Raw genomic sequence first — 18,723 nt, forward strand, 5'->3', positions numbered from 1 at the left:
TTCCATCCACCGACGCACGGCTGGTGGAGCTGGTTCCTAAGACAACCCATGAAACATGCATCCCACTAGCGAGAATGCTTTAACAGCCGCTGCGGGAAACAACCCACCACTTGAAACCTGCGAGAGAGCAACAGAGAGCGTGAGAGAGAGAATCTAGCCACACTTCCTGTTCTGACAGTATACATGAGAGGATATATGATGCAGAAACCCATTACATAAATTTAACCTGCCTTTTACGACAAAGATTCATTCAAGGTAAGTCAATTATTTGTTTCCACATGTTTACCATAAAGCTTTCTCAGTAGTTGACTGACATTAAGTCTGTTATTAAATGCATACACATTAGTGTAGGGATTGCACATGAATAACTATCAAACCTGATTTTACTACAGCATTATAAATATGCAGCCAAGAAAAATTTTCTCTCACACAACTACATAATGTTGTGGAAGTGTGCAGTGGTTCCCGGCAATTGACTACAACCCCCAGATGCATCACAAGATGATGGCTAACAAGAAGATAATGACATGATTGGAGTCTCACATTTACAACATATACTAACTCTCCACAAACTATTCGGCGTGGAAGATTGTGATGTATTTAACAGATAAGACTTTGATGGACTTTCTACAAATGGGAAGTAGTGCTCTGAAGTTTACCAGAAACAATTAGAAAGCTGCGTTTGTGTTGACAAAAAACAACATCAATAACAAGATCCTTCAACAAACCAATCACAAATTGGACATCCAATGCTTGTTTATTCAACAGAGGAAGAGTATTTTTCTGGTCTTCTTAGTTTTCTGGGAAGCATCAAAGCAAATTATTGACTGACCCTAAACCCTCATGCCAGTAAATTCCTGTCTGCAACACTGCGTTTTGATGCGTGCTTTACAGCATTGCTTGCTTCTCGACATGTTTTGTGGAGTCCTGTGACGGTGCTTTCTCATTTGCTGTCGCATGTATGTGGTTCCTCCTCAGTTCCTGCAGACTTCTGACTTTGTTCCAGCTACAGCAAGATGCATATGAATAGCTTACTAAATCAATTGAGTAAGTATTATGAGAGTAAAATAGTCTTCCATTGTTTTTCACAGAAACTAATTTAAATGGTTCCTTGTAGGAAGATGCGCCTGCATAGGGTGCTGGGTTGTGCAATTACTTTAAAAAGTAAGCAGTTATAGTTAGGTCTTCTCAACCCCCCCCCCCCCCCCCCTCAAAGTAATGAAATCAGTTACTGGTATACTCCATAGATGCCATGAGAAAGTAAATGTTGCATTACTTCTCTCAACTCTTTGTTAACATATGATGGAAAAACCCTTTAAAGAGCAACTCAACACCAAATCAACTTCTTCTTTTTTTCTGATAAACTTTAAAAACGGATGTCTACTTAATGCTGGCTACATGACCTGGTCATTATTTTTACATTTTAGTGCACGTGAATTTGGGGGTGGGGGGGGGGGGGGGGGGACAACCCGTCTGTGTGGCGCCATCCTTAGGCTAAACGCTGCGATAAACACAATTTGACAATTTTCCTTTCTTTGGGCAAGTACTAGTACCCACGTCAATTCCATGAGGCTAACGTAGTCGCTATGCCACCCACCGGCTCATGCCTCTTTTGGATTTGCAGCGTTTATATTGATTTTCAGGTTAGTGACTTATCAGAATAGCATTTGGTTAGTTTATTTAGCATAGCTTGTAGTACAGAAACTATTTAGATCGTACTGCTGTCAATCACAGCCAGATCACGGCCGACCCTCTACCTTACCCTACACTTGCAAGCCCAACGGTCCTCCAGGCAACAGTGAGTTGAGTGCCATTTTCAAATATAAGTGAGTCTGGTTGGTGTTGAGTTGCACTTTGAGCAGTGCTTATTTGAACACAAAGAGTGGAATACCACATGTAGATATTTAATATAAACAATACTCACAGGCATATATTATTTATTATAAAAATTGACTACTATTACAGAGTAGAAGAGGAAGAAGTTAATTATTTTTCGTTTGTGTCTGCATGACACACCAGGAGTAGCACACTGAATTTAATTGCAGCATTAAATCACAATGCACAAACTGTTTGATGCTTTACATTCTATTTAATCATGCTAGTATTCTATATTGTTGAAAAGTTTAATACTAATGAATGTTTTTTTTCTTATTAAAAAAATGTGTGTTTGTGGTGGGAGGCTGAAATGTATTATTGGCATTTCTAATCATTTCTATGGTGAGAGATGAATTGAGATTTGAGTGTTTTAAGTTATGAGCATTGTGACGAACAAATTAAACTTGTATCGCAAGGCACCTTTGTATTTTGAGAACTCCAGTTTACATGGCATTCGTACCCCTGCTCTGATCAGTATTTTGTTAACTAGTGTTGTGAATGGAGTTCACCTCACACTAGTCAACGGCAGCGTGTTGTCCACAAGATGACATGCGGTTGCCAGTTGGCTCATTACAATCATTTTTACGCTCAATACTTGCTTGGGACTTGCATGAGGTTGTTCTACGTCCAGTGCATTAAAAAAACAAAACGCAAAACCCGAGTTAATTTGTGGATGGCACTGAGCGGTTAGATTAAAAACCTGAGTTAATTCGTGGATGGCAATGAATTTGTTGCCATGCAGTTTTTGGTTGAGAAACTACTACCTCGTTGCTGTGTGTTTTGCACATTAATACATTTGCATTGTTGTCATGTCACACTCCAATTAGTGTATATGTTGAATCATTGTCTCTTTGATGTCATCAAATCTCCACGCTGTTGTGTGGCCTTTAGAAAGTTTGCCGTTCTGCACTTGTTATCTTATGTAATAATTAGAGCTGTCAAACGATTACATTTTTAAATCAGATTAATCGCATCTTAGAATTCTGATTAATCACGATTAATCGCCTAATAAAAAAGTATTTTTTATCCCCAAAAAATTCCCGCCAGATTTTTGCACTTTAATTATTATTTTTTAGACAAATTAAGGTTTTACACAGATTTTTTTTTTTTTTTTTTTTGTACTAAATCCCCCACTACCTTTTTTTGTAAAAGGAATACTGTTTTGAACTTAGTGGAAGCTTGAATTTTACTTTGAAAGAGAAAAAGGAAAAAACAAATACATGGACATTTAAATTCTAAAATTGTGTGTAATCTTCCAAAGTTTTGGTAAAGTTAACAGAATAATTGCTATTGAATTGAGTAAATGAACTCATGTAGTTCATACGCACACTTTTGTAACTCAACATATTCTTGGATCTCATTCCAACATTTTAAGAATAAGTTAAACAAATGAAGGGGGGGGGGGATTAAGAAACGAAGAACTATAAATATTTTTAATTCAAACAGATAGTATAGGCTACTTCTATTTTCTAGGGACCCCTTTGTTTTTGTCTCTTGGACTTGCTTCTGAAAATATGAAAATTTAACTGGCGGTTTGTCAATGTTAAAATCACACCTAAGGATCTCTCTCTCTCTCTCTCTCTCTCTCTCTCTCTCTCTCTCTCTCTCTCTCTCTCTCTCTCTCTCTCTCTCTCTCTCTCTCTCTCTCTCTCTCTCTCTCTCTCTCTCTCTCTCTCTCTCTCTCTCTCTCTCTCTCTCTCTCTCTCTCTCTCTCTCTCTCTGATACAGCCAGTCTAACATGGTCAAAATATTTGAAATGAATGAAGTTCATCTTATGTAATCAACATGGCTGTTTAATAGCTCTTCTTTGCAAAATTGCAAATGTTTAGGTGATTCATGCCATCGTTTAGTCTTCTTCTCTTCTGTAGGTTTGTTGTGTCTTGCAGCGTTCACCCAAATCTACAATTGTAGCCATAATAAAATGGCAGTGATTGCATCAGCCTTAAACTTGTATCACGCCCCATTCATTATGGAATCATTATCCAAGATGTGCTTCCTTACTGCTCCATGATAACACTTGCCATAACAGAAATTTTGTGGGAGAGTAGAAGGAAACTCTTTGTGTAATGGGCAATGGGTTTGTTGTTCAGCATTTGCATGACCTGGTCAATGTTACATTAGTCAGGATTGGATTCAAAGTCATTGATCCTCACTGCCATGGATCTTCACATAGTTATGGCCTCAGGCACAGCACGAGGATGGCAATTTGAAAAAAAAAGTTAAGTGGTATAGTGTGCTTTTCATTACATCAGTTTTAATAGTGTAGCACACCATTTGGCCTCTGATACATTATGCCTTATCATCATTTTATGGGCCGTTGAAGTGTGCAAAACTCTAGTAAGAAAATGTATTATGACACAACTTTGAAAAAAAAAAGAAAGAGTGCATTCACAAAAAAAGACAACATACATCCGGGATGGGCAACTTAAAGGATGAAGGGGTTTACAATTTATCATTAGCACTACTGAGGGGCCACATTGGACCACGTATATCTTAACCACATGTATGACAAAATCCCATTTTAAACAAAATATGTGCATGTGTGCAATTTTTCATAATGCTGTGAATGTTTCAATGTGTGTATAAAAGATTCAGCCTCCCCCACCCCCTTGCAAAGGACTCTCATGCATAAAAAACAGCAAACCAACATTTAGTGCAATATTTCATTTTGTGCAGTTTTTCACAAAAATAATTTCACTCAATTTTTTAAAATATTATTATTCATGTGTTATATTTGTCCTGCATGTCATTGCATGTACAAATCTGCAAAATATTCAGCCGCATGACGTCGGATAGGGCAGTAAAAGACCCGGAGCAAGTGATATCTGCCATCTAGTGGTGAAATGTGATATTACAACTTCAAACTATACAGTGGACACTTGCTATTTGGCAGAGAAACAGCTTGATTGGCAGGCTGCTGTCATTGAAGCTGGCCTGTTCCAATGACACTGAGAAAATCCTTCCTCCTGCATGCCATGCAGCTTTTGAATTCCACCGTGGGAGGGAAATATCACATTCCCTCAACTCCACACTGTACTGTCAACATCTTCCTAAGTCCCATGCATGTTTTTCTCGACCCGCGTACTGCACTGCAATTGTGACTTTTATTTCCGTGTGTGTGTGTGTGTGTGTGTGTATATATATATATATATATATATATATATATATATATATATATATATATATATATATATATATATATATATATATATATATATATATATACTTGTATAGATTTGTCATATCGTTAAGACCTTTAGATGTGTGGATGAATAAAGTATCAATTGTGGACATAAAGAAAAAATGCAGTGGTGCTTGAGATAGAGTTGGTCCTACTTACAAGTTTTTCGAGCGATGAGGTGTCATGAGACCTTTCTTTTTTTTAGCTTTGACCTGTGAGCATGGATTTGAGATACAAGCGCTGTGGAGTCTCAATTAACACAACAATACACTTTACAAGCAGCAGCAGCAAATAGTGAGAAACCTATTAAAAATCCCATACCGTTCGTTCACCTAAACCGAATACTGTGACAGCAATCTTATAGCTTCTTCATATGTATGTCAGCGCTACGGGGTAGGGTGGGAAGCTGTATCGTGAAAAGAAAAACCTCAAAGTTCATCTACATTTTGCAATAACACTTGAAACCTCCCGAACGCATGGGGGAAATTGTGCTATAAACTCAACATTGAGCTTTTTGGCCATAGGCTCAAGCACAACACTGCTCATCACCAAAAAATCATAATGCTTGGTGGCTGTTTTTTCATGAGCTTGAAAAAGCTCATTTAGGTGGTAGGTGTGTACTAACTCCCATTTAACATAAAGATGAATGTGATTTTTTAATTTCTTGCACAGATATATCTACTGTATACTGTAGCTATGTTTCTATTTATGTAACTACATATCTACCTACATACCTACCTATCTATCTATTCTTTTTGACTATCAAACGAACACACCAGAAAAAGCAATGATACATCCTTTGACCTTAGTGCTGAAATTCATGATCAATGATTGTGCTTGCCTAGTGTAATTGGGTATCTTTGTTTTGGCTGTGAGCAGTGTGTCTGATGCCAGCAAATTTAACTTAGCTGTTCTTGAACATTGGCCATCCCTTACTGATGTCATGTTTTAGCTGATGTCAAAATACATGTGTGGATGAAACCAGGACTGAGGGTTACTAAATCATTGCGCTGTGAAAAATGCACAAAGTAATAACCAATAACTAGTGAAGTGTTCAAAAATGTCATGACCAGAAAGAGAAAGAAAGAGTTGCCCTTTTCCCTTACACACCACATATCCCTGTATAACCCTAACCCTGTACATACATTAAAAAGAACATAGAAAACAGAAGAAATAAAACAAAACAAAAATCATAAAAATCATGTGAACTCTTAAGGTCTTCCGGTCTGCTCAGAAGTGTTTGCACACACATCTACAGTACATAAATACTGCCAAAGTCACGTCCGTGTCAAAAGTTTTGAACATTCCTGAGGTAGAGGACTTCTGTAGAAAAAGTAAAGTCCAAGGGTGAAAAATAATGCTTGGGTGTGAACTGGCTTTTACTGTGAGCAGCATTCCAAGCTGGACGTCACGTCAGCATGGTGATGGTCAGCACCAATAATTGTGTTGATGGTCCGTCGCAGCAAAAATTCTCAGTTCGATGTGATCTTTTTTTTTCTTCTTTTTTTTTTACTGTGTGTCATATTACTGAGCTGGTTCAATCTCCAGAAGCTTTTGGGTTGTCAAACACACACACGCAATTTGTGGTACTATGTTTGTGAGGCTATCCCATTGACATAATGCACTTCCTAGCCCCTTACCCTAACCGCAACCATCACAAATGATTGCCTAACCACAACCCTAACCCCAACCATAAACCAATTCAAACCTAAACTCTAAAACCAAAACTCTAAAACCAAAACTTGACCCTCAAAAAGGGGTCTAAAGTTGTGGGCCCCACAAGTCTGTAAAATCCCGGTATATGGGCCCGACCATGTAGCAAAAAAAAAAAAAAAAAAAACACACACACACACACATGCAGGTTCTTTTTTGTGCAAAATGGGGACATCTCACTGACATAATGCATTTCCTAGCCCCTAACCCTAACCAACAAAAATGATGCCTCCCCCCATTCCTTACTCTGACCTCAACCATAACCCAAATCTTGACCCTCAAAAAAATTTCTAAACAAAATGGTGACTTGTCTGTGAAAAGTTGTCTGTGAAAAGTCAGAATGTTGTCCCCATTTTGTAGCATACCACACACACACACGCACTCCGATGCATTTTATGAAAGTCATTAATGATATTATCATTATGTTGCCTGAAATGCAAGACGAGTGGTAAACCCAAAATGCTGCCTTCACAATCTTCAGAAAGTTGCACCATGATGTCATTAATGTGTTATATGTGTTTTTCCACAGTTTGTGGTCTCTGGGTCTTATGAGCGGGCTCAGACAGAAGCTCCAGTAGTGTTATAAAAATGCAGCCACAGAGAGTAAGAAATATAAGCACAAATGCAAATGGTCTTTATGACGAGTGTAAAACCATTAAAGTCCTAAATACTTTCATTGGTATTTTTTGGAAAGAAAAATAATAGAGACCTTAACCCCTCAGACCCATAGATGATTTTAGTGGACATGGCATATTTGTGTGTCTAAACCAATGAAACCCACTTCAGGTTCATGACTGGATCCGAGTTAACCAATCAAAATTGCAAGTTGATTTGCATGATGTTTATATTTAAATTGTAAGCTTGGTAAGTTTACAACACGTTACAGTCATATTATCCTGGCGTCCACTATAATAAATAAAAACATGAGATAACCACACAATTTTCTACATTGTTCTTATGTGGGAAAAAAATAGTCAAAATCAGTAAACAAAAAAGGTTAAAAAAAACCTTTTGAAAACCAGCAGAAAAAAATCCGGGTCTGAAGGGGTTAAATGCACAGTTGGCTATTTCAATTCATAAAGCTGCTAGGTAAAGTTGTTATTGTAGCTTAGCCCTTACGAACTAAGTTTTGTTTTGCAGCAATCGACATAAATCGTACCAACATTAATCCTATAGTCATCTAACACAGTAAGCAGTACACTAACGAATTGACTGTAGAATATGCAAGAAATAACTGGTAAAAAAGTCTCCTGCTAATTCTTGTAAAATCTCAGTACATTACTATAGTTTAGGTCATTACTGCATATAAATTACAGTTACTCACTGTTATCCAGTTTACAAACGTTTCTTGTTTTCTACGTAATTTACAGGAATTTACTGGTAACTACACACAATTACATACAGTATGTCGTTGTAAAACCCATCCATCCATTTTCTTTACCGCTTATTCCTCAAAAGGGTCGCTGGAGCCTATCCCTGCTGGCTTTGGGCAGTAGGCGGGGTACACCCCGAACTGGTTGCCAGCCAATCGCAGGGAACACAGAGACAAATAACCATCCACACTCACAATCACACTTAGGGACAATTCACAGCGCTCAATTAACCGGCCATGCATGTCTTTGGAATGTGGGAGGAGACAAGTGGAGAAAACCCACGTAGACACGGGGAGAACATGCAAACTCCACCCAGGAATTCAGCACAGGGAGGAGGACGTACTAACCAGTCATCCACCGTGCCGCCCTTGTTGGAAAATCAATCCTCGTTCTGCAGCCGAGTGCATAAATGAATGTTATCTGTAATGTTGCCTGTTTATCGGAGAAATGCGATGTGAAGACGATGCAGACTGCCCTCTCGCTAAAATCTTACTCTTGTCCTTGCTTCGGTGACAATACAGGGTCCGCCATTTGCTTCTTCTCCTATAGACATACCCGCCATAATCCAACAATCTTTTCAGTATTTACCTGTAATCCACATATATGGGGTATATATACACGGTACGTGCCAAAACATAGTTGCTGTCAACTTTACAGCTAATTATACAGCAAATTACTGTACTTTGCTTTTACCCATAAGGCATTGCTATATACAGTTAAATTATAATACTGTAAAATTAAAAAAATTAAAAGAAGATGCTGTCATTTTTTACTGTAGATTTTACAGAAATTTGTTACAGTGTACTAAACATTAGGTTTTAGTATAGCAATGTAAAATGAATGACTATGTATGCCATTTCAATTTCATAGGACCATTCATTTTCATATATTTGGGAGCATGTTTCTTTACTCTTGTAAAATAAGTTATTGCTTTATGACCGAGACTATGAAAGACAGTTACAGCAGAACAGCTAGCGACAGCTTGATGATAATGCTTCACTTGTAAGTGACTCTAACTGACAGTGCTGGAACTGAGAGTGTGACAATTGTTTTAGGGCCCGATGAACAAAAGCAGCATGAAAAGTGGGGATGAGCGGACACGGCTTGATGAGGAAACTCCCTGCCAATTGTGTTAGCGTGTCAGTGTGTGCTTTCCACCGGCAACACTGCAAAGGCTCTTGAAGAAGAAAGGAAAAAAACTCATCCTTGGGGTGGAACGAGGTCAAAAGACCACTGTAGTAGCACTCAAGACAATATCATGAGCCCAAAATTATTGTTTTCTTAAATACGAATAAGTGTTTTGATGTGGAACGTGGTATCATATGCCAATTTCAATGTTGTTTAACAAAAAACATGGCAGTACATTCAACATTATTTGTAACGTGACTTACTGGTAGTTCTTTTCCAAAATACAACGCACAAAAATCTACCAATCAACCTAGAAGTGCTTATTGCTTAACCAAGACACCACATGTACCCAGTGAAGTAATTTAATATCTTATTCAGAAAATTTATTCATTTTGGTTGTTCTTTGCTGCTCTATACAACTGCAAATCATCACACTGAGAGCCTGTTCTAATATTTTGACACGCACGTTTAACAAAGTAAGAAAAGCAATCTACTTTATTAGAAATCATCCTCAGTATAATACAGTGAACTTCCACACCACTGCAAACTTCAACCCCCAATTCAGTAAAGTTGTGTAAAACGTTAAAAAAATATTAATGATTTGCAAATCCTTTTCAACCTATATTCAATTGAATACACTACAAAGATATTTCATGTTCAAATTGAGAACCTTTTTGTTTCCTGCTCTTCCTTGATGTACAACTTCAGCTGCTCAACAGTCCGTGTGCCACATCGTGTTTTCAGTGGGCGACAGGTCTGGACTGCTGGCAGCCTGGCCAGTCTAGTGCTCGCACTCTTCTACCACGAAGCTGCGTTGTACATGTTTGTCGGTGTATGTGTTGTAAGATGTGAAGAAGGCGGCTGAATTAAGCAGGGACGTTCACCTTTGGAATGTTCCATTCCATACAGGCATTTTTAAGCCTTCCTAAACTTTCCCACCCTTTTGTTGTCTTTGTCCCAGTTTTTGTGGAACGTTGCAGCTATCAAATTCAAAATGAGAGAATATTTGCAAAAATAAACCAAAAAGCATTGAGCATTCAATCTCTTGTCTTTGTATTTTATATTCAATTGAATATAGGTTGAAAAGGTTTTGCAAATCATTGTATTCTGTTTTTGTTTATGTTTTGTACAACGCCACAACTTCATTGGAATTTGGGTTGTACATGCACAAAATCATTATATTGATAATTGATTTTCTTTAAGTGTTAATGTCAAGTTGTCAACTGTGCATTATTTTATTGTTTTATTTTCTTTTAGTTAGAATGTTTGATTCCATTGTGTTTATTTATTGGATGTCATTAGGTTGCACCACTGTAACATTTACCTACAATGTTGTGATCAGCCTGTTTATGCGATACATAAAAGGAAGCCAAATCATTCAAACATTAAAATAAATGCTGGCCTTATTGTTGGAAACCCATTGACAACATTATGGGATAGAACATATAAATAGAGTTGTCTACCAATATGCATTTCCAGTTTTAGTCTGTGGCGAAGAAAATATGTGTTTTGTTTTTGTTTTATTGGTTGGTTTGTATTTGTTTTTATTTGGCCAAATCTATGTGGCCATATTGTTGTGGCATTGTTGCAGGCAGCTTGGATTCAAATGAATAAAATATGATAAACTTTAGGAGTCCGACAATGGGGAAATTAAATTAATATTTAACATCATGCATTTTATATTGATGTATCTTGATTTCAATTTAGATATAACTTCTGTGATTTAATTTCATAATGCTGAGAGGTGAGACAAATATTATTGATGCACATTTACATCAACATTCATCTATTCAATTTAGCACCAAGCTAAAATGAGATTACATCAACATCGAGGATGGTTTGTATTCACTGACCGATCCAGTTAACCATTAACCCAGCCTCTATTTTTGCCCTCTCATTATTCAGTCTTTGTTTCAGGCTGAATAGCGTACCGAGATTTCCCTCATCTCTGGAGTTCAGTGCGTGGGACGGTGGTCCCTTTTATGAGCCTCCCTTTCATCTAAGGGTGCTCTGAGGTTATTGAAATGCACAATTTACCCTTTTTCAATACCATTCACATGGTTGTATCGTTTTTCTAACCATGACCAACATGGTTTATCCATATATCTGTATGGACAGTATATGTACATTAAGGGTTGATCTAGACCTCTGAGAACATATTGACACATTTGAAAGATTGGGTCATGTTCCAGCATGACTGCTCCACTGCACAAAGCAAGGTACACAAAGTAACACTTTGACCTCAACCCCATTAAACCCCTCTGCTAATGAACAATTTGCACAACAAGAGGATGAGGGGCTAGACACTATTAGCTTCAGTTCTTTTGTCTTTAGGGTTTGTGTGGATCTTTGACATGTTAATCTAACCATGAAGTCTTTGTTCATAGGCCATTTACACCAGATCTGTTTAGAGTGTAGAAATATGTAAAGTCTCAATGTATTTACGCCTAACCATGAAAACTACTCATGTATATAAGAAAATATTGGACTTACACACAAGTCCATCGAAACAGCGATGACAAAATGGCTTTTTATTGCGTGCGTGTGTGTGTTCTTGTATGTGTTATCTTGTTAGGACCATATTCCAGGTTTTTACTATCATTGTGGGGACCACTGCACAAGTGCTTTGTGGGGACATTTTGGTTGGTCCTCACCACTCAAGACCTCTTTTTGAGGGTCAAGATTTGGTTTTAGAGTTTAGGTTTGAATTGGGTTTTGGTTGGGGTTAGAGTTAGGTTAAGGGTTAGGATTAGGCAATCAGTTATGATCGTTAGATTTAGGGTAAGGGGCTAGGAAATTATTATGTCAATGAGATGTCCCCACTAGGAATTATGTGTAATGTATGTATGTGTGTGTCATAATGTGTCTCCAGTGAAATGTATATTGACAAACCCAACTCCAATGAGGTTGGGACATTGTATAAAACGTAATTAAAAAGAGAATATAATGATGCACACATGTACTACAAAGAAGAGAAGTTTCCTTCATTGTGTTTTGATGAGGTGCAAAATGGAACAAATGAAACCGCTCATTTTGAGAGACACCGGATAGCTTGGTAGAAAGACGCAGGGAATGGAGTCGCCAGATGGATGGCAAAAAGGAAAACCAACGAGATAATTTATTGATGTGCTTGACTGGTTATGGGAAGACCTTTAGTTAGAGCGCAAGATTCAGAGGACAGGGAGAGATAAAAGGGTGATTCTACGGTTGTGACGACCCCTAAATAAGGATAAGCAAAAAGAGAAAGAACCGCTGCTACACATTTGGTGTGTCACAAATGATTCAAATAAATAAATAAATCATAAGGGTCCTAAATATCCTTTCCTTCAATTATTGTGTGCATATTTACTAAGCAACAAACCATGACAGCACATGGTCAAATTTTTCCAAGGCTAACATGTCTTGTCTCTCTCAGCAAGCATCTCCAGCATGTGTGATGTGGATGTATCAGAGCCCACGAGTCCCACCCTCTATGGTGAGTCTTCAGACAAGTACTATCATGTGGACCGTTGGCAGAAACTCCGCACCGCCGTGCGCAAACTGGAGTTTTGGGAAAACTTCACCACTGAGCTAATTGGGAGTGGCTTCTTCTCCAAGGTCTATAAGGTACACATTTAAGTGTCCTTTCCCACTTTTTGCCATGTACCAGCCGGCATGTGAGCCACTGTCAAAGCATGCTTTGTTCCAGCCATTAATTAGGACATTTTTACCATTCCATTATTATCCCACGCTCTTCAGATACTGTGGGGGGGGACAATACCATCCTCAGCTGGGACATTATGAAATGCCTATTGGGACCAAGGAAGCCAATTTCCTTTTAAAATGGTTTAAATGCTTCATGAAATGAAGCAGAAGGATAAGACAGTGACATAAGTCAACATTGCAATATATATAAATGCCTACTTGTCGTTAGTAACTACGAGCCTAGTCATCATTCTTGCTACAACAACTGCAGCTATAATCCAAATTCTCTACCATCAGTACTTCTGAAATGTATCGTTTTTACTTTTCTTCAGGTGATGCACACTACTACCCGCAAGGTGATGGTTGTGAAGATATACAAAAATGACGTGGACCAAGACAGCATTGTACGTGAAATCAGCCTTCTTCAGAAACTCTCTCATCCCAATATTGTCAGGTAACAGTCATCCCCTTTCCCACTATATTAAATGTACATCAAGTAATCGTGTCTAGCGCACTCATGTTTCTTGGTTTCATTTATAGAAACCAAGTCATAGAGAAACTCATTCTACTCCAGTTCCCTAAAAATCATCTCATCACAAACACCTACTGCCCATTTTATTCTGTATGCCTCAACAATCTTATAATGAGAACCAATACACGACCTGTATCAAGGCTTCTTCCTTTACAATGCTAATTGCAGCAGCTACTAAGGTTTGTCTAATATTGGAGTGTGATGGTACTTTTTTAAAAACAAACAAACATATATTTATACAAAGTGTTGATTGTTAAAACGCATTCAAATCCAAACCCAAAAACGTGTAAACATATTTTTTAATACTTTGTCCTTCACTACCAAAAACTTATTTACACGATTTTTTCTACTGCTTTTTTATGCAAGAGCATACAGATGCAGCTTCTGACATGAAGAGGTGGCTTAAAGCAATGATAGTTATTTAATAAAATGGCCAGCAGGTGGCAGCAGTGAATAAGAGCTCAACCATGGTCATGTTGCAACAAGCTCTTTTTGCCAGTGTTTTCACCAGGAATGTAAATATTGATGAAACTTAGCTATATTCTAATGATAATTGTTGCAAAACGGAAACAGATACAAATATACTTTTTTTTCCCAAATTAAAGAAGAGACTAATCTTTATTTTCATAGGTTCCACGTTTTTATAGCCAAAAAAACAAATGTATTATTACCTGACTCCTTAATATTCGAGTCAACATGCATTCATTACTGTCCCGCTCAATATAGAAGTGTAATATTCTGTTTGATGATTCGGACAGCCATCTTACTTGTTCCTCCAGTCGCATATCAAGAGAGCACCGTGCATGTCATGACGCACCGGCATATTAAGATCTTCGACTATTTATTGTGAATAAAAATGTTTTTAAACTGTATTTTATTTCCTTTGTTGTCCATATTTTCAATTAAAACAAATCCATTATTTCCGTAGTGTATAGTTAATGTATCGCTTTGATGCTTGCGCTGTTGCTCACTTGCACCATTTTGTTTTCCTGCTTGCAATGCATTGTGGTCTATATTAACCAGTTGAGGGACCATCAGTGTTCATAACTTTACCAAGTGCATTGTGGGTAATTTTGAGTGCACTACAATTTTTTCTATTGGACATTCGGACACCTCTACAAAATGGCCACAGCCGTAAACTACAGCAATAGCAGCCTTGACTAAAACAGTGACACTTTTTGACTTACATGTGGATCTTTAGAAAACAATAAATTTGCAGCATTGAAATGGTGGGTCCGAAATCCTTGAATGCAACCCTGCTAATACTACTGACATACTACTTGAAGAAACTTTATAGGCAAAGAAAATTAATTGCCTTTTCTTTTAGATATTTGGGAATATGTGTTAAAGAAGACAAACTCTATCCAATTTTAGAGGTAAGTCAAACTTTTCATTTGCTTTCTTGGTAGGCCTGTGTGGGGCTTGATGGCAACTTGCAACCTGAGTGGTAACCAAAATTTTGGGAGCAGTCTTATATTCGACTGCAAAAGCTGGCTCTGGTCACCTCAGACAAGCAGCCTGACATGGTGTGAGAGTCTTTCATTTTTATTTTTTTATTAATTCATCTAGGTTCAAGATTGTATTCAATATTTGGATGAGCATAAGATCGATTTCCAAAATTTGGGAAAATTCTTGGGGAGGATGTCCAACGAGACATTGTTAATCGCTGGAGGAGCTGTGTGCTTTTCATCCTGGCCCTGCAACAGTGGACCAGCTCTACACCTTCAGCAAAGTCCTGGAGGTGCATGAGAGTTCGAGCAGTTCTGTGGGGGGTGCGCCAAGGAGTATTGGGTAATTGTTTCCAAATCTGGCCTCGTCATTGATTTTGTTTATAAACTTTATGGACAGAATTTCTAGGTGAAGCCAGGGTGTTTGGAGGCCTTAGTACTCAATAGTGTGGTTCTATTGGTTTCATCAACTTCAACTCTCACTGGAGTTGTTTGGATGAGAATCAGAACCTCCCGATCTGGGACCATATATTACCCTCAGGCAGAAAATGGTGGCAAGCCCTCTCCTGAGCTGAAGGTCCAGCCCCGGGGTAGATGGAGTTGCTGCTCCTTCATGAAGTGGCTTGGTCACCTATATATAGTTGGCTCATGAATGCTTCCATGGTGAGTCATCACTACCACTAAGCCCCACAACCCCCACATTGTACAAGTATCACAATACTGTGAAACCAGTATTTCCAGGGCATATGGACAGCCCTGATGTGAATAGTGACAGCTATTATCAGGTGTCGGCCAAGGACCATGAGAGACATAGACGAGCAAGAGAACTCCATAGGGTACATGCTCGTCAACTACACCTCTGCCTCGTTGAGACAAAATCTTGAAAAACAACCACAACAAATGAAGGCAAAGTTAACTTTTGTAGGCAGGTTTGTGAGCAAAATTTTATTTCACTTTTTCCATTTCGTTTTACTCTGCTACTGCAGTGTCTCAATTGCCTCAGCTGGATGAATAAAGGTATACATAAAACAAATCAATTTGAGCGGAACAGGCCGTTTGTGTTCTCTAATGTAAAATGGGAGCAAACACTAAAGCGGTTCATAATTATTTTTGTTCAGTGTAGTCTTGTAATACTTGCAAGGTAAATGAATAATGCCAAAACTGCATTTCTGATATGTATTAGTACGTGAATGGTGGCTGTCTTGAGGAGCTCCTGGCCAGGAAAGATGTTCCCCTGGGCTGGAAAGAAAAGGTGGACCTTGCCTGTGATATTAGCAGAGGAATGATATACCTGCATTACAAGAATATTTACCACAGAGATCTCAACTCAAAAGTAAGACAATTTTTATTTATATTATGTATTTATTTATATATACATATATATATCATATACATATATATATATCATATATATATATACATATATCATATGTATATATATATACATATATATATATATACACATACATATACACACATATATACACATACATATAGATATATATATACACACACATATATATATATACACTGATATATGTGATATATATACATGTATATATATATATATATCATATATATACACGTATATACACACACACATATATATACACGTATATACACACACGTATATACACACACATATATACACACACGTATATACACACATACATACACACACGTATATACACACATATACACACACATATATATATATATCATATATATATACACATATATATATATATATATCATATATATACACACATATATATATATATCATATATATATATATATCATATATATACACACATATATATATATATATATCATATATATACACACATATATATATATGTCATATATATACACACATATATATATATATATCATATATATACACACATATATATATATATATCATATATATACACACACATATATATATATCATATATATATACATATCATATATATATATATATATATACATATATGATATATATGCATATATATATATATCTCAGGTGCCCACAACCATCCCTTTTACACCAAAGATGAAGTATCTGGTTATGTGTCACAATTCAAATATGTCACATTATAGGAAAGAGCAACAACAACAACAGTCTGCAAACCACACCTTTGAGTCCTTTAGTCCTCTTGGATAAACAAGAAGACAACAATTATTTGAGCCTTTGGTTCACAGAATGGTGGGGCCTGTTGTAATTGTCATTGCAAACTGCAAATCATTTGATCATTTGACATGACGACAATGCTAACGTCAAGCATGTCGTGCCAAAACCATATGGACAGGTTAAGTTCAAATGCATTTCTGTCTATTCAAATTTTCATACAACTCGCTCATGTATTCAGCTATTTGATTGCTCGTTAAACATAGTTAATGTTCATTGTAAAAAGAGGATGGATGATTATAACCCAAATCCAGTTCTGTCTTTATTTTAATAACATTCACTTTTTAGATATATAGTGTACATTTTTTTGAAGAATTACAACCACAAGCATGAATTTATTTTACTGGGATTTAATGTGATAGGCCAACATAAATTGGTGCCTACACAAAGGAAAAGGAAAATGACACGTGGTTTTCTTTCTTCTTCTTTTTTATTTTTATTTTAAAGCTGCTCTTGGTAACAATTTGCCTGAAAATATCTTTGCAGTAGCCTTTTTATTTGACCATTTGTGACTGAAGCATCTTCTAATTAGTAGATTAAGACCTTAGCTGTTCAAAATGGGTACTACTGCAAGCCTCTGGCCAATAGTTTTCTGACTGGATTCGGATTTGAATTTCCCGCCTGACATCGTGTGTGCAGTTCCATTTTTCATCAACAGGTGGCCAGGATTGGGAGGGTTACTTTTAAAATGTAATCCATTAGTTACAAGTTACCTGCTAAAAAATGTAGTTAGTAACGTAATCCAAGTACCATAATATTACAGTAATGTAACTGGAATATTTTTGGATTACTCCAATATTGAGTATGCTCATGAAGACAAAATCAAAATAAATATCACCACAATATATATTCTATACAATGTGCCCCTGCTATTTGCGGGTGATAGGGACCCGGGCAGCCTACAAATAGCAAAAATCCTTGCGTAATTAAAAAGTATGTAGGCTATTGATTGATTGAAGGCCATATGCTGGTTTTGAACTGTCACTGAAAGCAACCACACCTCACAGTTTGATAGATAGATAGATAGATATATTGGATAGAATAATGGATTTTTTTTTTTTAATTGTTGTAATCTGTTTACGTAACGGCAGTATATGTATTCCGTTACTCCCCAGGGAGTCTTGTATGGTCTCAGAATTATTCACACAAATATATCCGCAATATACACTTTTTTTTATGTTGTGTTGAAGTGTTCAATTTGACTCAGGCTATATGATTACAATTGCATACATCTTCATTCAAACTCAGCAATAACATCAATCAAAACTGGAACTAATTAGCTCTCAAGTTCAAAATTTTGATTGATTAAAAATGTGCCTGCAGGTCTACTAAAGTGCATTTAAAAGTTGTTGCAAACTGCTACACAAAGAGAACGTCCTTCACAGCAGATCTGTCTGCAAGTCATTGTTCCACAGTTTACACATCAGTTGAATATTCAGCGTTGCCTTATTTTGACATACTTTAGCTTGGAGTGATCAAGTGGTAGACACATGAACAGGAAGTGTAATAAATAAATCAGTCAGGAGTTTGGGTTACAACAAATAATCTGTGATTAAATCACCCACCGTAAATCCATTTAAGTGGATGAATAATGTTT

General features: G+C 37.0%; 1 protein-coding gene across 2 annotated transcripts in view; it reads left to right on the forward strand.

The window, feature by feature from the left end:
- Positions 1 to 18,723, forward strand: part of LOC147174436 (dual specificity testis-specific protein kinase 1) — a 24,087-nt gene continuing 5,364 nt past the window's right edge. The window contains exons 1-6 of one of the 2 annotated variants that reach the window (XM_086075834.1): positions 1 to 255; positions 979 to 1,047; positions 12,686 to 12,876; positions 13,287 to 13,408; positions 14,814 to 14,862; positions 16,118 to 16,267. In XM_086075834.1, the coding sequence (XP_085931960.1) occupies positions 1,017 to 1,047; positions 12,686 to 12,876; positions 13,287 to 13,408; positions 14,814 to 14,862; positions 16,118 to 16,267 (543 nt within the window). In that variant the 5' untranslated portion in view covers positions 1 to 255; positions 979 to 1,016. The remainder of the gene's footprint in view (positions 256 to 978; positions 1,048 to 12,685; positions 12,877 to 13,286; positions 13,409 to 14,813; positions 14,863 to 16,117; positions 16,268 to 18,723) is intronic. The other variant, XM_086075835.1, reaches the window with a different exon arrangement.

Source organism: Leptonotus elevatus, chromosome 5 (assembly GCF_054856555.1).
Source record: "Leptonotus elevatus isolate MCC_2025b chromosome 5, RoL_Lele_1.0, whole genome shotgun sequence".
Taxonomy (NCBI): Eukaryota; Metazoa; Chordata; class Actinopteri; order Syngnathiformes; family Syngnathidae; genus Leptonotus; species Leptonotus elevatus.